The sequence below is a fragment of the Aspergillus eucalypticola genome (assembly GCF_003184535.1).
Source record: "Aspergillus eucalypticola CBS 122712 chromosome Unknown BO83scaffold_3, whole genome shotgun sequence".
NCBI classification, from domain to species: Eukaryota; Fungi; Ascomycota; class Eurotiomycetes; order Eurotiales; family Aspergillaceae; genus Aspergillus; species Aspergillus eucalypticola.
In genome coordinates, this window is record NW_020290277.1 from 1,498,584 (window position 1) to 1,520,577 (window position 21,994).

The window sequence follows — 21,994 nt, forward strand, 5'->3', positions numbered from 1 at the left end:
TGTTAAGAGTATATACTACTATATAGTATATATGGTTTATTGTACTGGATTGTAAAATGGGGAGGTGTTGGTTTCGAACCATTCGTTTCACAAAGTCATGTAAAGGGGTATGGCATACACATGATCTATAGATCATGCAGGTAGACATCATCCATCTTTCTAAATGAAGCAGTGCTATCACTAAATTGCTTATTATTATCATTCAATCAAAATTTAGCATCTAAAAGCTCACTGTGTTTGCGTTGCTGCCGCATTGGAGGTATCGGGCTTGGGCTTGGAAGATAGTTAGTAGTTCAAGTAAACCATTCTACTCTTCAAGGCATCTACATCTTGTTAAGTGAGCTTTGACATTTCAAAAACCACCTCGTTATTAGACACGATACCCAGTCTTAGAGTAATAGCAAGGTCACAAATAGCCAGGGTAACAAGTATGAAGTCTACACAGGGCCCAAATGAGGTTAGAGCGGGGTATAATACCAATGAATAAGCAATATAACTTTTCTATTCAATTACCGTCGCACAAGATTCATTTGAAAAGACCGGGGCAGGTGTGAAGCCCTGAAGCCTCTCAGTACGCGGCACACTAAAACTGACCCGGTGAGCAATCATGTACCTCAAAGTAGCTGTATGTTAGAAGGGGTGAGAGATTTAATCGGAAGTTGGCTGCTGGCATGTGGGAAGAAGGTTGCCACTTATGTAGATAGGCAGGACTCTATTTTTTTTTTTTTTTTTTTTTTTGGTTTAACAATAAGAATTCTTTTGGTGCTCGTTATCCAAGTAAGTTGGGATCAGCCGTTACGGATTATCATGATGGGGAAGAAAAGCAATATGCCTAATGAAAAAAAGCAGAATCCGCAGGAATGCATGATTGGTGATCACACATGCAGATAATTGCGAAGATGAATCAACGTCTCCATGCTAATTCTACGATGTAGTGGTTAGAGCATGGAATGTGTCACAAAATCTAGATAGGCTTGAGCAGTGACACTCAATGCTATATAAGAAAAGAGACATATTCTGTTATTTACTAAGTAGCTGTTCGTAGGGCATAAGTAGAAGATATAGAAATGGCGGTAGTGTGGTGACTGCAGGCCATGTTAATACATGACCCCCAGTCCGGTGACAGCAATCGATCAGGTTATCAAATGCGCATCACCGCTGAAGATGGACATAGGAAAAAACACATTTAAAAGCTCATGAGATCTGCACGACCCATTAGCAACTTGATACTATAAAGAAAAACGAAAGGATGGGATCGAGGAAATAAAAAACTTACCTCTTCCAAACAACGACCGCTTGGCCCAATCCATGGCCAACATACACCTCGTTCTAAAGCTGACACTCTCGGCGAAGTAAACACTACGCCACAGGTACATCGCCAGGACACCACCGCTAAAGTTCAAACCGCCAAAGTCGAAGATAGCAGCGTTACTGATGTATGCCAGACTTCCCAGGTGCTTGTACTTGAAAGCCTTGTAGCATGCCTCGTCCAGATCCCCGTAGTCAATCTGGTTCGCCTGCATACCCGGCAATGCAGCCGCAATCTTGGTCAGCTTGCGGCCCAGGTACTCACCCTGCTGATTCGCGCGCTGCGCCGTAGCGGGCAGGGAAGTGAGCTTCGTGTCGATTTGGTGCAGGAGTTCGGAGAGTTCGCCGAACTCAAGAGTGCCGGACTGGTCCTTGTCGTATTGCTCGAAGAGCTTGTCCAGACGGCGGAGGTGGTTCGAGGCTTGAGGGAAACGCTTGCGGATGCGGGTTGCTACTTCGCGCCATTCGCGGAAGGTCAGGTGCAGCTTCTCGGGATCCTTGCCCTTCTCCCAGGCGATGGTGCGGAGGAAGGACATGATGTTGCCGGCGAGGTTGTTCTGGACGGTGGAGCAATCGCCAATGGCGTAAACGTCACCGAGGGGTGCGCCGATGAGACGAAGGTGAGAATCGGTTTCGAGGGCGTGCTTGTTGTTCTGGGATTCAAGCTTGTCGGAGAGACGCTTGCAGAGATCGGCACGGGCTGGTTAAAGGTGTGAGTATTTCTGTCGGAGAACTGTAAGGCGAGGTTACGTACCGACACCTGTAGACCACAGGCAGAAGCCCATGGGGATCTCCTTCAGGATGCGCTTGCCGTCTTCCTCTTGCGTAAAGAGGACTCGGTCGTCACGAACCTCCGCCACTCTGGCATTCGTCAATACATCGACGTGGTCGCGAGCGAAACGGGACTGTGTGGTCGGTCAGTAATGTTGACTCCTGGATTGACGAATGGGGACCCTGGACTGACCTCAGCATAGCGCGAGAGAGCCTCATCGTAGGTGTTCAGAATGTGACTACGGCTCTGGATAATGTGCACGGAGATCTCGTTCCGAAGGATCTTAGGGAAGGAGTGAAGAAGATCCTCGTTGAGCAGATCGAACAGCTCCGCGGCGAACTCAACACCCGTCGGGCCTCCGCCGCAAACAACAAAGGACAAGAGACGCTTGCGCTCGTCATCACTAGTCGTGGGCAGGCAGGCAAGTTCCATGTTCTCCAAAACCTTGTTCTTAATCTTCCGGGCATCGTCGATCGACTTCAGGAAGTGGCAGTTGTCGAGTCCCTTAACGCCGTGGGGGTTGGTTACACAACCTATAGGATCGGAGAATTAGTTTCACGGAACATAACTCCAACAGAAGGAAAAAGGGTTTCGAACGTACCAACACCGATAACTAACTTATCATAAGGCAAATAGAACCTCTGTTCCTTGCCATTGGCATCGACTTGGGACACCTCGACCAACTTCTCGGAAAAGTCAACGTCCTGCGCCTCACCCTTGAGGAAATGTCCGTGCACCCGCTGCACGATCCGACGAACAGGCTCGACAAGCGACCTCAACCCCAAAGTTCCCACCGTCGCAGATGGCAGCATAGGGGTGAACAGGAAGTAGTTGGTAGGGGACACAACCGTGACATGGTAGTCGCCGGGGTTGAGATGCTTCAGAAGTGCGATGCTACCCCAACCCGTACCCAAAATGACCAGACGGGGCTTGTCCTTCTGCTCCAGCTTAGCCTCCGAATCACTATCTCCAAGCAAGACCTCCGCGATGGGGAGGTTTTTAGGTCCACCGCGCCGGGATTTAGCGCCAATTCCGAAACGGGAATGTCTTCCGCACTCGAGTGTTCGCGGTAGGTGGATGCATCGTAGATGAAGAACGCCACGACGGCAGCACCGCTCATGACAATGAAGAAGCCGCAGTAGGCGAAGGACTTGAAAATGGCATTGCGGAAGGAGGACCTCGGTGGAGGTTCGCTGGCTTCAGGGATTGTAGAGTTATGCCGGACAGTGTATTGGGGGTTGAAAAAGGCACGCGACGCCAAGCATTGAGCTGTCGCGGTGCGATGAGGTAACCGGGTTCGGGAGGCAGCGAGGCCTGCTGATGCTGGAGACTTCGAAGATTGATAGCGACGAGATAGAAGAGCTATCCTTTTCAAGGCATGAGGGTCCGGACGACTCCGGAGCAGCGCCGCGCTCATGGCGTCTAAGCTGACAGGAGGAATGAGCGGTCACTGCGAAGGGGCCAGACTGGAGACAATCGACCCGCGAAGAGACCCAATGGCACGGGAAAAAGGAAAGGAGGAAAGTAATAACGAAGGATGACACCAAAGTGGCTGTGGAAAAGAACAGCGAAAGAGACACACTGACTGCGAGAAGAAGAGAGAAGATTCAAGGAGGAAGAACAACACTTTGAAAGCACTGCACCTCGACGTCATCTGGCCAAGCCCACTTGGACCCGCTCGGCCTGCAGGGCCCGGCTTGGCGCCATTTGCTCGATCGGAGATGTTATACAGAATTAGGTACTAGTTATACACCATCTTATTTTTGTTTGTTCTCATTGTTTGTTTATTTAAATTTCATCTAGTTACTAGGCATATGGTATTGTCTTAAAGATATGGTCATCTCATCACACATAGGAAAGAAAGAATATAATAATAATAATGTCAGTACGCCTCCCACCCACCGTTGTAAGTAATACCTCGTCGGAATTCCGAACGCCAGTCCCGATCCCATAAATGCATCCTCTGGGGTAGATAAGTAGATAATAGACAGCCAAAAATACACGGGTCATGGTGCCAACCCGATCAACGGTCCCGGCACCTCTTCTAATTCCAGTCCGACTCTTCTGCTCCTGGCTCCGTACTGGCCCGTTTCTTGCCAGAGCCAGGCTTTCGGCCCCGGGGACGCTTGACAGGACTCTGTCCGGACATGGAGTTCTTGCGCTTCCCCGGCCGGGATCCACCAGCTGTGCCCCAACCGGCTGCCGGGTCATCCATGTCGGTGGCCGCGTCCAGATTGTCCCCCTCGGCATCTTCATCACCTCCAACCTTGAATTCGTCGTCGATGTTAAGCAAAGTTGCAAACTCGCGGCACTTATCGATCATGCTCTGCTCGCTGCTCAAGGCGTTCATATTCCGAGCGATAGCATCCCAGAACTTGTCACCTGTCACGCCGTGGACCTTCGTGGCTGACTTGCTGAGCTCCTTCGATGCAGCTTTGGCCTCTTTGACGCGTGCGTTCGCTGTGACACCATATAAGCGGCGGAGATAGGACCGTGCTTCCCAGAGCATGGAAAGGGATGCAGCAGCAGTAGCCAAAAGCCGCAGGGTAGCGGGATTATACTGCTGCAAGGGTGCCAAATTCTCTGAACCCTCTGGTGCAGGAGCAGGCATTCCCTCCACGGTAGTGGGCTCCGCCTTAGCAGTAAAGATGTCGGTCTCAATCGAGTGGGCGACAACTGTCCCAGTCGCAGACACAATGCGTTCCATGCAGCCGATTGTCGGTACGAGTTCGGCAAGTTGGTTGTAATCGAAGAACGCGAGGTTCTGCGCCACAAACCGCGATAGTAAGAGATGCTCGGGCGGGTCACCAGTGACTTCAAGCTTTTTCAGTTCAAAATCAACTTTCGAGCACAAGTTCGAGAGAAACTTTCTCTGGTAGCGACTGTTGCTGATTTTAATGATATCAAACAGCGGCGCAAGTTTGGCAATGTACGGGCGGCTTGATGCACCACTGGGATCTCCGACCACATCGCGCTGGTAGTAGAAAGCTTCCTGAACAGCACGCATGTATTCTCTTTCGAACATCGACTCGTACTGCTGGTGAAGCATCTTGTGAGTATCGAACGCAACCTTCGCAATCGCTGGAACAGTTGATGTCTCCAACGAGACAAGGACGCCAGCACATTCCTTAGGGTGAACCAATCCTTGACGGTTGATACTAGCAATCAGCTCAATGGCAGTCAGAGCGTACGAGTCTTGCCGCGATTGTGCAACTCGAAGCATGCTCCGCAAAAAGTGCTGGGCAATCAAAGCAGCGGCACCATCGTTGTCGCTGGCTTTCAAAGAACCTCCTAGTCGCGTGGCGCTCTCCTGCTCGGCGATTTCAGCAGCAGGTAGCACAGTCTTCTCGGCCTTGCCTTCGTGCATTGCGAAGAATTCCGAGAATGACCTCAGCACAATGTTCTGCAGACTCGGATTATCTTCCTTGAAGACCATGGACAGAATCTGCCTTGGGTTATCACGACTGAATTGGCCTGGCCAGGACTGGCAAATCGATCCCAGACTCTCCAGTGACATGATTCTCAGTTCAAGCGGTTGTTTCTGAACGGTGAAGGGTATAATGGCATCCACCATTAGACCAGCCACTGAGCCCCCGCCCCACGACGGGAATGCATTCTTGAAATGCGGCTCGTACTTTTCAAGATCGCAGTGTCTGCCAACACAGCCTGCAATGCGAATGTAGCTTTTGGCTCTGGCTAAGACTGCCGCGTTCGCACTATCCGAAAGATCTATGTTTTTGTAGTGCTGTATAGGTTTCAGCACGGAAATGGTTAGCTTTACCAGCCGGTCAGTATTGTGTAGAACTCCGTTGATAGTCCAGAGGCACGCCATCACTTCGTTCAGCTCTGAGCGAGCAAGCTTTGCAACGCTCTTAAAAAGATCGTTCTGCACCTCCCTCAGCAGGGTATTGTGGGCGGACGACAAATATGGCAATACGCATCGGTAGATGACTACCACCGAGCGAAAAAGGAAAAGATCCTCCGCCGTGGCCAGGTGTCCAATGTAAGGATGCAAAGTCTCCAGTTGGTCAGGGCGGAACAACTTTGCGTTGGCCTTTGCAAAAACGGTGATTGTTTGCAAAAGCGCTTGCTGGAATTCCTTCGTCGAATCGGTACCTTCGACCAGCTTCTCAAACATTGTAGAGACCATTGCTTTGCATACTTTGAAGTTCAAAGACGCTGTCTTGGAGGTTTCGGATAGAACCTTCTTAAGACAGTTGTTCAAGGTGTCGAGCGCTGTTTCACTTCGCTGAACCAGGCTGACTATGAGTGTTACCCTCTCATCAAGTCCGACCTTGAGTTTCGGGCCATCCTGAGGAGAGTCGATGAGTCCGTGGAAGGGAGTCAGCCAGATCTCCTCGAATGTTTGTCGCGCCAAAGTCGCCACGCTATCTTCCAGGTCGCTTGTACGTTGCAGAAAGCTATCCATGATCGCAAGCTTCAGCTCAGTACGCGACGTATTGAGGTAGATATCCTTCAGAAGTCCGATGCAGCGCTTCCGTACACCGGCAGTCGGATCAGCGGCGCAGGTCAAGATAGCCCGACAGCCGTCCTCTTCCAACTTCGGCTTCAATGCAATGCATTTTGCGATCAAGGACAGCGCGGAATCGCGGACCATTGGAGATGCGTCAGTGGCGCAGCGGAGAATTACCCGCATGACCGAAGCATCTCTATCGAGAAGACTTGGATCCTTCTCGAGCATGTAGATTACACTCTTCAAGCTACGGCTCCGAACTTTGGCCTGGTCACTCGCAATCGAGTTTAGCAAAACTTTGAGAATTGTGTCGAAAGCTTTGCAGAACCCTGAGTTCAAGACAGTCAGGATGTATGCAAACTTGCCATGCGCCGTAGGAACGGTGTTGAATTGTCTACAAAACGAATCAGTAAGGTGCCGTGAGCCTTAACAGAACGTACTCACCTGTGCGTCTCAAGCCATAATGGGTCGGAGAAAAGATTGGAAAAGAGTGAAACTAGGTCTTCAGTCGCGTCGTCGTACATGACTTCGTCCTTGTCTTCAGAGTTGTAGTAAACAGAACAGAAGGTTTTGGACCACTGGGTAAGATAGAAACCGCGAGCACTAGCAAGCTGCCAGTTGTCTACACTGCGGTCTTGAATGAAATACTCAAGCGTCATCCGATAAGGGCCTTCGGCGACAACGAGGTCTTGTGGATGCAAAGCGCGGCTCGAATACTCTTCGAACAGCTGTTTGAGGGATTCGCTGAGATCGCTATCAGACTCCTCCATGGCAGGCAGCAGATGCTGAGCAGTCACTATAAGATCAGAGATGGCAGATCCCATCCACCCTAGAAGCTCAAGAGCCATGCTTTTCGCCGTTGCAGAACTTTTGTCCTGTTCGGCGATACCAACCATATGAGAGGCCATAATACGAAGAAGCAATTCCGCAGCCGGCCAATCTGTGGAACCTAGGACGCTGATTAAGTCTTCGGTGAAAAGGTCGAAAATGTTTCGATAAGGCTGATCGCCGGTCTTGGTAGATGTCATCGCTCGTTGAACGATGAATTTAACAATGTACTGGGCACTGCGTACTGCGTTATCGTGTAGACGGTTGACCTTCGTCGCAAGCTGCTCCATGGACATGTTCGACTGATCATCATCTACTCCCTGGCTATCGCCAAGCGCTTCATCATCGTCCTCATCTTCGGCCGATCCAGGTGGCTTGCGCCTCATTCGAGACGCCCTTGAGTTGGGAACGTCCAGAGCAGTCGTCTGCACCAGTTGCATGACCAATGCAGTCAGAAGTTGGATATTCTTGCCATCGGCAAGTTTAAACTGCCTGGCACTCTGCCGGGTAGATGGAAGCTTTTCGAGTGATACAAGAATTTCGTCCAGGATGTATGGGCGCTGGGCGGGATACTTGGAGAAAATCTTGGCCAGTACATCCATGGCTCCACGTCGAACCGACTCGTATTTTTGGACACCGACAGTAGAGTCCTTCTCCGTGTGAGAGTTCTCGACGAATATTAACTTAGCTGCGAAAAACTCTGCGGCGGTGACTGTTCCTTCTGAGACGTCAATCCGCGAGAGGAAATCTGCGAAGAGAGCAAGTACTTTTTTGCTTTGCTGGATTAATGAACCAAGAACCCGTTTTTGAGCAGAGAAGAACTCAAAATAGTTCGCATCCTTGCCTCCAGGACGTGCCTGGACAGCCGGGATGATACAGTGATCAAAGACTTGGTTAAAAACATTCGGTATGGCTTCAATCAAATCCTCTGGACAAAGATCTCGTTCCGTCTGGGTCCCAGACATTGTTTGTAGAAGACTCCCAATAGCAAGAAGAGCATTTTGCATGTCATCCAATTTTCTTAACCAGTCCTGTGTTTCAGACTCATTCGAGGGATCATCTATTCTCAGATCCGGCGATTGGGCAGCAATGATTGGCTTTTCACAAAGCTTCTGGATCCTATTGAGATAGTCCGATGGGATATCCTGGAGTCGATTGTACCCAACCACTTTCTTGATTGCCTTCTGTAGTCGCGTATGGGCATCGGACGAAAGGATAGGTCCGTTCACCTCGAGTGCATGAGGTGTAGTAAAAACCACGTTTGTCTGTTCAGCAGCCGCACCGGAGGATGTACTGGGGTCGAGCTGATCCTCGGACTCGAAGATCTCATGAAGCATGTCCTGCAACTTGACTAGGGCAGCGTCTGCCTCCTCCTTTTGGTCTTTCAGTCGGATGGCCGTAAGGTTCTCGCCCCCATCAGCATTGAGCTTTCTCTTCTTCGACATGCCGTGTTCGTCTATATGATGTGGCAGTGGTTTGACGGGGATCACCACCGACAGTTGACTTGCCTGTTGACTCGGTCGGGATGAGGGTGTGGGTGCAGGTCTATGTGCGACGGAAGGTTGCTTTTCGTTACAGGAAGTAGACTTGTGCGGCGCTTCCATATCATCAGGCGTAGGATCTGTACATTGTCAGTTCACTTCTGAAGCCCATGTGAAACGATAAAGCCCTACATCGAAAAGCAATATCCGTAGCATCCAACATCATCTTCGCAAATGAGCCAAGCTTGTTGCTGCTGGCGACATGGTCGTTGGCCGCTGTCGACGGTGATTGCTGAGCGCTAATCGAGCTTGTCGGCAGCTTGAACTTGCTACCGGAATAGGTGAGCAGATGATATAAGAATGAAGCATTAATGAGGCTCACAATTCGGTCAACTGATCACCATCCAACAACTGCTGCAAGTATTCCCGAGATGTCTCCAAGCGATTCGACTCATCTCGTCCCGATTGGATTTCGCCATTGAGCTGACTTAAGGCTGTACGGCCGGACTGGAGGATGTGATTAATGGAGGTCGTATTGGGGGGTCGACCGACGTCCGGGCGTAGGATGCAATCTTAAGGAGACAAGTCAATCAGTTAGTTAAAGTTCACTTTGTTCACAGAAAGGGTTTATCTCAGTCTGACCTAAACCGAAGATCGGCGAGCTGGACATGGGAGAGTACTGCAACGCCTCCTCAACAGCCAACGGCCTTTGCCAGCGGCGAGCCTGCCCACTGGGAGCATGAGCTTGCGCTTGAGGATGGCCGTTGATGACGACCTGAACGGCCGGGTGCCAGTTTTGAGCCATGGCGGCGGATATCCCTACTGGGAAGCTAAAGATGGGTTGAAAGAAGATCTATGACGGTAGCTTGGACATGCCCTCCTCAGAGACATGGCTATGGGAGCAAGGAGAATGAGAGACCACCCCCGATAAACGCCTGATCATCCAAAGATCTCCATGGCAAACCAATGCAATAATTAATGCCAGGCACGGTTCTCTTGCCGCTGCCGCGCCTCACCGCCCGGCACTAATGGCGCGCTGGACCTTCGAAAATTGGCCCGTGCTGGAGCCTTTCTTTCCGCCGCCATCCAAAGAAATTCAAGGCGGGAAAGAAAAAAAAATAGTGAAGGGTCATTTATTCATTTCCAATTGTCCGGTTGATCTGGTACTTTTTTGTCGCAAACCCATATCTTTCAATATGTCTGCGATTGGAACTCTCGTCTTCTGCACTGACTGCGGCTCTCTATTGGAGGGTTCAATTGGTGATCCGACTAAGATTCTTGTCTGCGATGTCTGCGGAGCTAGGAATAAAGGTAGGTTTGCCTTGTTGGTATCCTAAGTTGCAAAAGTCGCATTCACTGACCTTGTCCCTTTTTACCTCGTTATTCAGACACCGTTCCCCAGACCATTGTCTCCGAGTCCAAGCCAAGCGCATTCCCGTCTGCCTTGAGAGCGAAAAGATCTGCGGTCCAGACCTTGACGGCGTCAGACAGAAGAACCGAAGCCCTTACTCAACATACTTGCATCAAGTGTGGACGGAAAGAGATGTACTACACCACCGTACAACTGCGCAGTGCAGATGAAGGTAGTACGGTGTTTTACACATGTGTCTGTGGTCACAAGTATGCAATCTACCAGCCCTTCTTTCCCATACCCTATACTAATCTTCTCCGTTACACAGGGAATCGACGAACAACTAAACGGCAAAGACCTGGTGTCTATCTTTTTTTGGGGAATTCTCAATTGTACATCTATGAGTCATGAAAGCAACTATTTACCGGCATTGTAGACTTTTTGTTCGCATAATTCATCAAGCAGACACGGCAGCAGGGGCACCAGAGTCCGGCACCAGCGCATACTCCATCTCTCCGTTTTTCTCAAACTCGGCCATATCAAGAGCCACGATAATGCTGTCCCGGACAACCTGCTCGGGGTCGTTCAGGAACTTCTTCAGGGTATCCTCGACACCATCAACGTCACCCAAGCTACCGAGGGCCTCGGCAGCTTCGTGGCGCACCATACCTTCTTCTTCTTGGTTGCTCAGACACTCGGTGAGACTAGGGACGGAGGCGGGGTGGCAAAGTTGACCGAAAACGAATGCGACCTCGTGGCGGAACAGCGCAGAGGGGTCCTTGAGACCCTTGGCGAGCGCATCGACGGCCTGAACGGCGGTGGGCAGATCAGGAGGCGAGGCGAGGTCGCGCAGGGCAAACATGGCACGGTATCTTTGAAAGAGAGGGAGCTTGGTGTCCAACAATGTCTTCTCCAACTCGGGAATAGAGGGTTCTGCGGCGTCAAGGGGCATTGGCGGGGCGGGGTCGATGGAGGTGAAGTCACTATCATATAGAAGCACTTGATTAGCATGCAATCCGAATGACTTGGCTGCGACAAAAAAAAAAAAAAAAAAAGAAAAGTAAGGTCATACCTAGGCTTCAGCTTCTCAGCCTTCCTGGCTTCGGAGTTCTCCCAGACGATACGGTCCACGGCGATGTCGCAAGTCTCCCTAATGACCTCAGGCTCATTCGCATCATCCTTCAGCGCCTTCAGAATTTCCAGACTGTCCTCATAACCCAAAGCACCAAGGGCCTCAGCGGCCTCATGACGGCACATAACATCCTCCTCCTTATCCTTCAGAACCTGCTGAAGGAACGCGACAGCGTCAGGGTTACGAGTCTGACCAAGACAGTAGGCAAGCTCATGCTTCAACAAAGCCGACTTGGAGGAGAAAGCAGCAGCGATGGCTTCAATAGCCGGAAGGGTGTCCTCAGAGGGAGGCTGCAGGCAGGCCAGGTACTTGAGGGAAAAGAGGGCCCGGAAGCGGCGCGCGAGGGGCTCGGACTCGTTGACAATAACCTTGCGGAGGGTGAGGACAGTCTCACTCACCCCCTCCAGGTTGTTCTCGTTGACAGCAGACATGATAAGAAAAGGAAAAGAAAAAATTATTGATTAAGGAGTGTTTCTAGTTTGCACAATTTCACGAGATCCAGCGAGAAAAACGAGGGGCAAGAAGGGGAGAAGAGGAGGAGGACCTTTCAGGCATGAACGACGATAGGTAAATTTTCGATCTTATCACGTCCCGATAATAAATTTTAGGTGGGGGCGGCGGGGTTCCAAACCGCCGTGGCTGGGCGCCTTTTGCTTTGTAAATCTTGCTTGTGCCACACACTCTCTCTTACAGAGTTGTGCTCGGTCTCTTTTACCGGATCTGTTCCTGCCGGGATGGTGATCATCGAACGATATTTTTTGAGGCTTATCTTCTTTGAGAAAGTGGGAGTGTGAGGAAACATTTTAGTGTATATAGTCTAGTTGACAGTCATAAAGCATTGCCTTATGTAAATATTTATCGCACAATTCCGAGCAGACCGTTATTTTCATCCTCTTTTCTCCAGACCGCTGAAGCCTAATTCGAGTCATTGCGGAAAAGCCAAAAAAGAACGATCCACTTGCTGCGTGCCTGGATAGTAGGACTACTCATCTCCTACCCGGTGAACTTCCGTTCTTCCCTCGTGCCTTATCCGTATGAGATTTGGGTTGTGAGGCGTGTTGCTTCATGTACAAATTTAATAGTCATTTTTCCCTTCTTAAGATGCCACTTAGACTAGCACATCAAAACAACTCAGCTACTACTAATCATTATTCGTATCAGTTCATAGCATGATAGCGAATCATTCATATCATGGAGGGGCTGCGGCATATTGTTGAGATTCTTGTAGATAATAGTACTAGGAGTATGAAGTAGCATGCCTGCATATATAAAGACCAGGTCACACCTCCTTACTACTAGTGAAAGTTGAATACCAAAGCGACATTCATTCTACCAGTCCCTTGGCCCTTACTAGCTGTGCTAGTGTAAATGGAATTCCCAGAGTAAATTGCCAGGGACAGAAGGCACAGCATGTTAAAAGTATAGAGCCTCAACTTTCCGTATTGTAATGCCCTTGCCTCAATATAGGTCCAATGAAGACTGAGCATGGATATCGATATTTGCTATCAATACCTCTTGTCATACCTGGCACAAAGCGAGCTATTCTCTAAAATGCACTGGTAACTAGCGCAGGCGTTTTCTGAATGCTTTTCGAGATTCTCCAGAGTCGCTCGGCGCTAAATTGGTATAATGGTGCATACCGGGAGTAAAAAGGGGATTCACAAGGTTATGTCAATAGAAGTTTGCAATAGCGAAAAAAGTGTAACATTTAGGAAAGTTAATTTATCACCTAGCACAACCCAGAACTTAAACAAAGACCTGCACTTATGTACATGACACACGAGAAACCCAAATCATTTAGTCTTGATGTACTTGAGCTTCTTCGGTTCGTGGACGAAGTTGTTAGCGTAGGCCTTGGGGACGAAGCGACGCTCATTCGGCTCCTGAACGAAGTACTCGTATCCCTGCTTCTGGGCGAACAGAATGGCATCCTCCTTGCTCTTGAAGTTCAGGTGGGTACCCTGCATGCAATCAGCAGAGGATTGCCAGCCCATGAGGGGGTTCTCCCAGCGATGACCCCTCTGCAAGATATCCCAATCCATTCTCCAGTGGTGGCCGTGCCAGGTTCCGGACTGTGTTGCGGGCTTTGCTTGACGGTAGATCCTGTATATGATTGATCAGCGCGACTGATACGGGTGGGCGACAAATATCGTTTATGGAGCTTCATACCGGACAGTACGGGCCTGCAGGTCGGTGGGAGCGCCGGACAGAACAGCGGCAGCAACAGTGGCACCAGGCTCACTGCCATCCATGACGCGCTTGGGCACAGGGGAGAATTGACTGATTTCGATTGGTCAGTTTAGCCACTCCAATTGTAGCGCGAGGTGGGGTGTTTCGTACGAGGTGCCGTGATCAATGGTGGCATCGTAATCGGGCTGATGACGGGTCATAGCCTCAGAAGGGCTCTCCTTGCGGATCAAGGTGCTCTCGGTGTGAGGAACAGTCGGGGCATCAGAAGTGCTGGATGTGCGGGAAGGGTCGCCTCGACCGGTGCCTGTGGACACAAAACGTGCATTGACGGGGGCGGCGAGCCTGCCCGTGCGAAGGCAGGCGAATCTTCCTGCTCTGGCAAGCGACATGATGGCGAGGTTGTGCTTGGATGAGTGGAGAGAGCAAGGTGCTGCGGTAGAGCAATTGCAAGTTGAGGTATGCGGCGAGTGCCGGCCTTCAGACGAGTCCGAAAGCGGTTTAGCGCGACTCGAATGAGCCTCCCTGCGTCGAACCGCTCTTCCGACAACCCGCTTTCTCGTTGGCACTTCTTCCTTCTCTCCGTCATTATCCATTGTCCTAGTTCACCTGCTAGCGTCAAGGTAAGTTGGTTATTCCCTGAGTGACGCTCTGTATTTTGCGTCTCTCTTTTCATTGATCCGACAACTTTCTGACTTGGGGTCGCACAGATCCTACAAGATGAGCTACATCGCCCGCCGCGGTCTCTCGACCTTGATCCCTCCCAAGGTAAGAAATAACCGATACAACCACAAGAATATGTCTTAATTTAGTGCTAATTGACGTTTAGATCGCTTCCCCCAATGTGAGAACCCCTACCTTCATCATCCCCGACCCTGCCTAGACGTTACCGCCCGGAGCAATCTCTTTCGTGCTTTACCTCGGGAACTCAACAAAACGCGCGTTATACCTGTTGAACTCAACTAACTGTCAAAAAGGCGATCGGTGCTGCCAAGGATGCTGCCCGCATGGACCGTGTCGTGAACTTCTACGCCAGACTCCCCCGTGGTGCTGCCCCTGAAGTTAAGCCTACCGGCATCATCGGCCGCTACCAGGCTCGCTACTTCGGAAAGAACCCCTCCGCTGCTCGTGAGTATACTCTCTCAATCAAGTCTTACAGTGCGAAAGATGCTGATCATTTGCAACTCGATAGCCCTCGCCCACGCCATCGGTACCATCCTGATCCTGGGCTACAGCATGGAGTACTACTTCCACCTCCGTACGTTCCCTATATTCTTCTGGTATATTGAGCAGCAGGACTTACCATTCTACAGGCCACCACAAGAACCACCCCCACTAAGCAACTCGCTTTTTGGTTTCTGCGAGCGGGAGATCCTGTGTATATACCACACACTCTACAATGAAGACGATGTAGAAGAATCAAACTTGTACCACCTCTAAACCGTATTCTTTCGTCAACGAATTTTCTTCTATCAATCCTAAATATCCTGATTAAGCATTACTTTACAAGGGATTGCCGTAAATGTAGAATACTCATACCTCCACAGTTTTTGAGATCACATGACCGGCCAGACCGGACACACTAGGTGTATATCAACACATTATAGTATTGTGCCAAAGGACTCCTTTGTCACAATTTCAGTAATACTATCTGGCACGAACCATGTCCGGAGCTATGTCCGATAAAACATGGAACAAGAGCAACTTGATGATGGTCGTACTGAATACTTTGACTGATATATAGTTATATTATCTCTGACAATGGCAGTTATCATGACAATTTTTGGATCTGGAACCGCATGGTTTGGGAACAGAACAAGTTAAGACGATTGACACCACGACGATGATTTGTTTTATTTTGTAAGTTCGACACAGATACTAGTGTATTCACTTGCTGGAAGTTGAAATTCTCAACGCCACGAAGTATGACATTGGTGAGTGAGAGGAGAAGGTACATGGCTTTAAATGCTACTACAATTGGTATTACAAGTAGCACTCGTAGATTGACAGAGGTCACTTCTAGAAACACGACTTGGCAGTAAGGCACCATCTCTGCTTCTGCACAAAGAATCTTTTTCAGACTGATCTGATTTTCTGAGCTCAGCATCCGCACGAAGTGTAATCGCAAGCCAAATAGGTCCAAGATATTTTCATATGTGATAACTCCAACGTATCCCAAGGACCGAACATATGCATAGTCATGAAAGATGGGGGCTGGCTGCTATGCTTACTGTCAGTCAAGTACCTGACGTAGTCAGCATGGTACTGAGGAACTATCAGGCAGATTTCGTGTCGATCCTGCGTGACAAGAAAGTGCCTATGTCTCCGGTCAGCATCTGGTGTAGTTTTAGAGACGGGTTTAAAGGTTACTGAGGGATGAAGGGCGTCATACCTCATATCTATTGGGTTTGGCAGCTTCTCACAATCATTCTTTATCTACGCTACCATTTGAGCGCTCTCTTGCATTTGGAAAGGAACAGATTTCATGGATCATCTGACAGGCTTCACTTCGATAATGGCCTGGGCTTCTCCGCGACGGTCATCCAGATATCCGTCAGTTCTTGCCTCAAAACTGGCATTATAAAACTTAGCTTTGAAAGCCTTTCTGTGCAAAGTCCAGTTGTTGGCGAGCTTGAAGGGCATGGTCAGCGCATTCAAGAAGATAAATAAAGCACAATTCACTATCTGCTCATCCATAGTTGGAGGGTATAACACATTGTCCGGTTTTTGGGACTCGGGTGTCCTGGAAGGGGCTCGGAGTCTCTGGGATCTCTGAGATTGGTGTTTCTAGAACCAGCGTTTCCGAATCATCAAGCGGATCGTGGATACGAAGTTCCTCAATGTTCAATACTGTGGAGGTGTTAGTTGATTTTGAAGGTGTTTCCAAGTAGTCTTTGGCAAGCTCTCGATTCAGTAAACGGGAGCGTGTCCGGTGTGCAATAGGAGTTGCAAGTGACAGTTAGTCAGTATCATCCTTGGTGTTTGTAACCTCAAGCTGGTAGTGTCGGGCAATTGAAAAGTTTCCTTCTCCAGCATCTGGGCGCGTGAAGCTCTGACAGTATGTATCCTATGATTTGTAACCTTTTAGCATCTTCTCCGCCTTAGCAATCCATCTATTGAAGCCAGGCAGCATTTTTGGCAGATCTGTTGCGTGGTGCCCTACCCACAGCACACGAAGCAGAAGAAACTGCTTGTATTCAATCCTCGAGGCTGAGGCTAGCTCTGCACCGTGTACAGTCTTGCCTGTGAGTTCCATTTCATCTATGGCATCCTCCCATTCTTGCGCATTTTTAGGTAGTTTGCGTGGTAGGTCGGGCATCGTGATATGCTTTCATGAATGTAGACAATGAGGGCCCTGAGCGAGTATGAATAAAGACTATATAACCTTGGAGGAAATAGACAAGGTATAATTCGCATAGAATGGACTCGATAGGGGAGGGGCTTGCGGTAAATATGTTCGTTCTTGTTATGCCCTTCTATTTCAGATTTAGGAATGACAATCTGGCACTGCTTCCAATGTTCTTTTCAAGTCACTGAGAAGCACAGGCATTAAGATAGCCAATGAGGGATTCTTAGCATGACTCTAATGCGCGTATGCTGGCTGCGAGTTCTTCTCGCTGGTCGACGCTATTGGGGCTCGATGACAGTGAGCATTGACAATATGAGTTTGTAGGTAAGAAAGACAAGCAGGACAAACCGATCACCCAGTGCTTGGTTTGAAACAATAAGGGTAAAAGTAGCAATGCAAGAGACGTTCCATCTTCTTGCGGCATCAGCTGGTATCAAACAAGTACTGCTAGCTAGTAGTCGAATTGAATGGCGGACATGGCCAATAGAGTGAAATAAGACGGACATCCGTCAATGAAGTCACATTCATCAAGTAAATAGTTAGCATTGAAGGCACAGAAGTAGATTGAATTGGATATATGAAGCTTGATGGAACAGCACTGACTGCGTATCGAATGATGTGCAAGTGAGTTACTACTAGTAGTAGATGCTGTGAATCTGAGAGCGCTGATTGGTGGTTACTTAGCAACCAATGTTGCTGTATCCAAAGGGGAAACACCTTCATTGCGACGTCCATGGAGACGAGGAACAACATAAGAGAGCACAGAATCCCCCTTTTCATCACTCATCCACACATCGTTTTCTATGTAGATCAACTACTCGGCCTCACCAATCAAAAAACCCTTTTGATTCTCCTCCACTATGACACGCGTTGCAGAATCTCCGGCACGTCGCCAGGTGCGGGTGGCATTGAGGGACTTGGCGCTGAATATCAAGAGCCTAGCAGTTGATGAGTTCGACCTGCAGCAACTAGAGAACCTCAGTATCAATGTCGATTCTATGGTGCTAGACGACATGTCATCAGAAAAGCCGATCTATTTTGCGCCCTATTCAGACCACTCCTTTCCAGAGCCCAATGACGATGACCTTCATGGATCCTATAACGGCGTAGATGATGAAACAGACCCTGCTTTCACCCGTCCCTATGATCGCGCATACGTGATGGACATGCACCTTGACTCCTACATCAGCTACTACAACCTAAAAGCCAAGCGTGAAGGGTATAGAAGCCCTTGGGTCCCAAAATGGTAAGAATTCCACTCCCGGATTGAGGATACTCACTAACGTATACTATATAGCATCGGGGACTCAGCATTTGGGAACATAGGCCTGTACCGGGATGAGCAGCCGGAGTTCGGATGCTTCAGTACCGCGGAGCCGAAAGACCCTGCCTGTCCACATGTCAAAGCGATCATTTACAATAACATGGTCGCCACGGATTCCACAATTCTCTTTGGCGAGTTGATGCCAATTCTTCGAATCATGTTGAAGCAGTATTGGAGAGCAAAGTACATACATTCAGTGGTCTCACCGGTAAATACTACGTCATCTACTTAGTGACCAGCAGGTACTGACTCATACTCCAGGTCTTGGTGTTCTCGCTGATGGGTGTACACGCTCGAGTGATTGAAGCCATTTTCCAGGGTCAAGAGCTGATTATACGCCCCACCAAATTGTATGATTTCAGCCACGTAAATCCCAGTGCCTTCAAAACATTTACCCAGTGGTATATGGGTAAACCTATCGGGGATACTACGAAGGCTTCCTGATACCTTTGCTGGTTTCGCACCAGCTTGTCATCAGCTACATATCAACTGCGTGCTTATGGTTGTCAATCACGTTGCTCTCTGATCCTTTTTCATCGTTCAAGCAGGGAGTCATGGTATGTGGGAGATGTATGTCACACGTGGAGGAGTTGCAAGGCGTATGTTTGCTTATGAATTACATGACTAAAGTGAGATGGGTCTGTTTCTTTATCGTGGTGACGTTTCTTAGCAGCCGCTTCTGCAATAGTATTTCTGGGATGTAAGTACCATGACCCTATTTCCGAATAAAATAGCGCATGAAACGAACTCCTTTCCATAGCTGGGATGGTGTCTATCCCAAACATTGATCAATCAAAAGGCTCTAAGCCCCCGTACATCCAAACAACACAATGTAGATAATACTATACTTCCAGTAAGATACAGATCGCTCCCCATCCAGCCAAGAAAACAGCCAGGGACAGGGTTCAGTGCTACAGTCTTCTTGACAGTGAGAGAAACTACTGTAACATCGCTGCAGTGTCATACACCCTTCGATGCCAAAGACCTCATAGATTTGTGGCTGTGTAAGACGGACTGCAGCACTGCACCTCTCACAACTCCCAGACAACGAATGCCTCACTTTTTGGTGGCTTAGCAGTGATGAGCGTGCTAAGATGCGCTTTACTAATTCTTAATAAGGAGCGTCAGAACTTCATGCGTACGGAGAAGTAAACTCTGTCGTGGAAAGATCGCAAAGATGATACCTAAAAGGGTTGGTGAACTGAGTTAGTGGTTTGTATGGTTGGTATGACTTGGGATAAGTAGTTAGTAAGTAATACTAGGTAAGGCAGGGGGATGCAGTTCTCGAATGGTCTGTAGGAGATTAGTAAATGATCATGATGATTGGGCTGTCGGGGGAAGGGGGTGGTATATGCAGTGGGAAGTGTGGAATCAATCTTCTCTCTTTTTTTTCTTTTTCTTTTTTCTTCTCATTTTATTTTATTCTATTTTATGTAATTTAGTTCGTTTTTCACCCCCCCAAACGGATTTTAGTGAGTGACAGCATACGAACGACGGGGCGCAGCGGGCAACTGTTATGAAACTCATTGCCTGCATAAGTAACGGGCCATCCACTCGATGTTAGAGTTTAAGGCCAGGGCAAAGAATGCATCGGACCATGGTCCTTTAAGGGATATGTCCGTCAAGTCAAGCAACGGAGGTAACTGTGTTTCCCTCCGATATGTCCTCTGTCGGCATCTTACGTGAGATGAGCGAGACGGTCGGTGGCACTCAATAGCTACCCAAGCAGTCGATCAAGTGTTGGGTATCCTTCCAGAGTGTACGAGAAAGAGCCTCCATTATGACGATAGTAGGATAGTGAGTAGGGGGGGAAACGATGGTGTGACTTAGTTGCCTCTTCAGTCTAGACACCTGACTCATGGTAGGTACCGTGAACTTTGCGGAAGTCGAATGCCGATTCATGCATTGCAATAGACTTGATTCGTTTAACCACTAGTAGCTTTCGAGTGGCAAATTCTAGACTCTACATATCTTTAAAGGTACGTAGCCTTGAACAGATGGTGATTGGGCGATAGCCAGGTACGCTCTCCGGAGCACATGTTGGAGGACAAGCTGCTACCTCTACATTACCAGTAGCTTGGAGCTCAATTCTTGAACAAACCGTTTCTTGTAGTGCCTCGGTTGTCAAGAAATCGCAAAGCGATGAGCTTTCTGGGTACAGCCACCATGAGATACCGGGGCAATGCACACAACTGGCATCGCTCCTACGTCAAATTGGGCTTGACGGACCGATGCAGATGCCTCTGAAACTGCAGAAGGGCGGTGTTTGGGAAAGTAGTGTGTGACGTTACTTAATCCCTTACTAACTACTAAGCCACGGAAAAAAGGGCACTGCTCCTTTGCTGTTGTCTCGAGTCTTACTACGGAAATTGCTGTACATCGGCTTAACTCGGGGCAGGAAAAGAGGCCCTTCAACATCTGTCCAGTCAGGACTTCACACCAGAATGAGGCAAGTCAAATAATTCACGCAGTTTTGGTGCGCTCTGGATTTCTGCCATCGAACCTTGTGGCTATTGTCTGAAATTGTTCAAGTGCCATTCAGAGCGGACACCGTGCTAGCCTTGTGGGAGAAGAAGCGGGGTAAGCAGTGGATGGAGGGTAGCAGGGAGTTTAGTGACTTTCCCCTGGCTGGGGGGCATCGACAGATTCGTGCTTCAATCGTGGCGCAGCATTTTGAATTTGCTTGAACAGACCCCGTTAGACCCTACCTTTCAATTTAATCTGGCCATTCACTCACTTCTCGTTAGCCACACTTAATCTGGCCCATCTAATCCATAATTCGCTATCCACCAAGGTTGTGGTCTGGGACTCGGCGCTCTCCGAGATTATTCATCCAGTGAATATATCCATATCAGAGCCGTTGTCGCCTCACTTTGCAAATCGATCATCTTGTCTTGTCGTTGGGCACGGTGGATGATTTGGGTATTCTAGACCACGACCCTCGCTTGGAGTCGGCAGACTGCGTAAGGCTACCCTTTCCAGTCTAGTCGGAATATTGTTCCTGTTGGTAGACGGCTTGAAGGATATGTTTTCGGACATAGTGTTCTGAACTAGAATCCACATTTGCTATTGATTGATGATAGCAAGCATGGATGTGCGAGATCTCTTGGGTCACTACCGTAACAGCTTGCGTAGCAGTATGAATCTCCTCAGCCATGTTGAACTTGCTAGCGGCGATCCTTCCAGAAGTAAGAGTAGTAGTACTCCGTAGATAAGTAGGGGCTGATTAGAGACCGACGAATGGCAGTGCAGTGTGAGTCGAGGTCGGCATCAGTAACATCCATCGTAGTTGCAAAAGTGTGAGAAATCTCGACTGAGCTCGACATTCGCAAATGGAAGTTCCCTCTATCCAGTAAATTGCGTTTACTCACGATTCTTCAGTCTAAAATTCTAGGCAGCAATCTCCTCCATGATCGCTTGGGGACTGCCGGTTGTCGATGACGTTCCGGCCAGCCAGAGTGCCTGGGGGTGATGGCTGGCGAGGCTGCCAGACAATCACACGCAAATATCGCCCAGACTAGTACCGCGCAGACGTCACCAAAACATTAGAGACCTCAGAGGTAATAATATCTGCTCTGCTAAACTGGCATTGGTCAATACGGGGGGTGCCCATTTGCCTTGGTATTGATGGATGACTCCCTCCAACTCTATATAAGAGCGGAAATATCACCCCCCCCTCCTCCCCCCAGCTACTCTTCTTTCTGTTGCTGGATTCTACTCAACGCAGAACCAAGAATTCCTACAAATCCTAGAGCTTGCTTTCAACAGCAAGTTTATTTTTCCTTTGT

At 49.0% G+C, this 21,994-nt stretch overlaps 8 protein-coding genes across 8 annotated transcripts; 3 read left to right on the forward strand and 5 right to left on the reverse strand.

The window, feature by feature from the left end:
- Nucleotides 1–999: 999 nt before the first annotated feature.
- BO83DRAFT_375163 (putative NADH-ubiquinone oxidoreductase 64 kDa subunit) lies at nt 1,000–3,666 on the reverse strand. Its single transcript, XM_025530394.1, has 6 exons — nt 3,090–3,666; nt 2,682–3,060; nt 2,273–2,613; nt 2,063–2,213; nt 1,277–2,008; nt 1,000–1,203 (listed from the first exon to the last, which is right to left on the reverse strand). The coding sequence occupies exons 1-6, from the start codon at nt 3,495–3,497 to the stop codon at nt 1,187–1,189; spliced, it is 2,028 nt and encodes a 675-aa protein (XP_025392456.1). The 5' UTR covers nt 3,498–3,666; the 3' UTR covers nt 1,000–1,186.
- A 236-nt stretch (nt 3,667–3,902) lies between these two features.
- BO83DRAFT_434365 (putative sister chromatid cohesion protein Mis4) lies at nt 3,903–9,790 on the reverse strand. The gene is made up of 5 exons (XM_025535788.1): nt 9,506–9,790; nt 9,246–9,435; nt 9,056–9,192; nt 6,999–9,003; nt 3,903–6,948 (listed from the first exon to the last, which is right to left on the reverse strand). The coding sequence occupies exons 1-5, from the start codon at nt 9,666–9,668 to the stop codon at nt 4,125–4,127; spliced, it is 5,319 nt and encodes a 1,772-aa protein (XP_025392457.1). The 5' UTR covers nt 9,669–9,790; the 3' UTR covers nt 3,903–4,124.
- A 162-nt stretch (nt 9,791–9,952) lies between these two features.
- BO83DRAFT_135923 (DNA-directed RNA polymerase I core subunit RPA12) lies at nt 9,953–10,616 on the forward strand. The gene is made up of 3 exons (XM_025526134.1): nt 9,953–10,174; nt 10,252–10,483; nt 10,543–10,616. Exons 1-3 carry the CDS (start codon nt 10,060–10,062, stop codon nt 10,559–10,561), a joined length of 366 nt encoding a protein of 121 aa, XP_025392458.1. The 5' UTR covers nt 9,953–10,059; the 3' UTR covers nt 10,562–10,616.
- BO83DRAFT_353828 (deoxyhypusine monooxygenase) lies at nt 10,592–11,909 on the reverse strand. Its single transcript, XM_025529069.1, has 2 exons — nt 11,287–11,909; nt 10,592–11,197 (listed from the first exon to the last, which is right to left on the reverse strand). Exons 1-2 carry the CDS (start codon nt 11,775–11,777, stop codon nt 10,672–10,674), a joined length of 1,017 nt encoding a protein of 338 aa, XP_025392459.1. The 5' UTR covers nt 11,778–11,909; the 3' UTR covers nt 10,592–10,671.
- A 1,230-nt stretch (nt 11,910–13,139) lies between these two features.
- Nucleotides 13,140–13,925, reverse strand: BO83DRAFT_304366 (ETC complex I subunit; the record flags this gene model as incomplete). Its single annotated transcript, XM_025527225.1, has 3 exons — nt 13,140–13,449; nt 13,516–13,626; nt 13,687–13,925. The coding sequence occupies 3 exons, from the start codon at nt 13,923–13,925 to the stop codon at nt 13,140–13,142; spliced, it is 660 nt and encodes a 219-aa protein (XP_025392460.1).
- A 177-nt stretch (nt 13,926–14,102) lies between these two features.
- Nucleotides 14,103–14,973, forward strand: BO83DRAFT_405594 (F1F0 ATP synthase subunit f; the record flags this gene model as incomplete). Its single annotated transcript, XM_025533817.1, has 5 exons — nt 14,103–14,156; nt 14,244–14,301; nt 14,363–14,377; nt 14,511–14,661; nt 14,693–14,973. The coding sequence occupies exons 2-5, from the start codon at nt 14,254–14,256 to the stop codon at nt 14,971–14,973; spliced, it is 495 nt and encodes a 164-aa protein (XP_025392461.1). The 5' UTR covers nt 14,103–14,156; nt 14,244–14,253.
- Nucleotides 14,974–15,922: 949 nt separating this feature from the next.
- Nucleotides 15,923–16,903, reverse strand: BO83DRAFT_454901 (uncharacterized protein). Its single transcript, XM_025537004.1, has 3 exons — nt 16,615–16,903; nt 16,328–16,383; nt 15,923–16,305 (listed from the first exon to the last, which is right to left on the reverse strand). The coding sequence occupies exons 1-3, from the start codon at nt 16,850–16,852 to the stop codon at nt 16,024–16,026; spliced, it is 576 nt and encodes a 191-aa protein (XP_025392462.1). The 5' UTR covers nt 16,853–16,903; the 3' UTR covers nt 15,923–16,023.
- A 780-nt stretch (nt 16,904–17,683) lies between these two features.
- On the forward strand, nt 17,684–18,995 carry BO83DRAFT_330870 (uncharacterized protein). The gene is made up of 3 exons (XM_025528249.1): nt 17,684–18,128; nt 18,180–18,414; nt 18,468–18,995. The coding sequence occupies exons 1-3, from the start codon at nt 17,743–17,745 to the stop codon at nt 18,648–18,650; spliced, it is 804 nt and encodes a 267-aa protein (XP_025392463.1). The 5' UTR covers nt 17,684–17,742; the 3' UTR covers nt 18,651–18,995.
- The last annotated feature ends 2,999 nt before the right edge of the window (nt 18,996–21,994 follow it).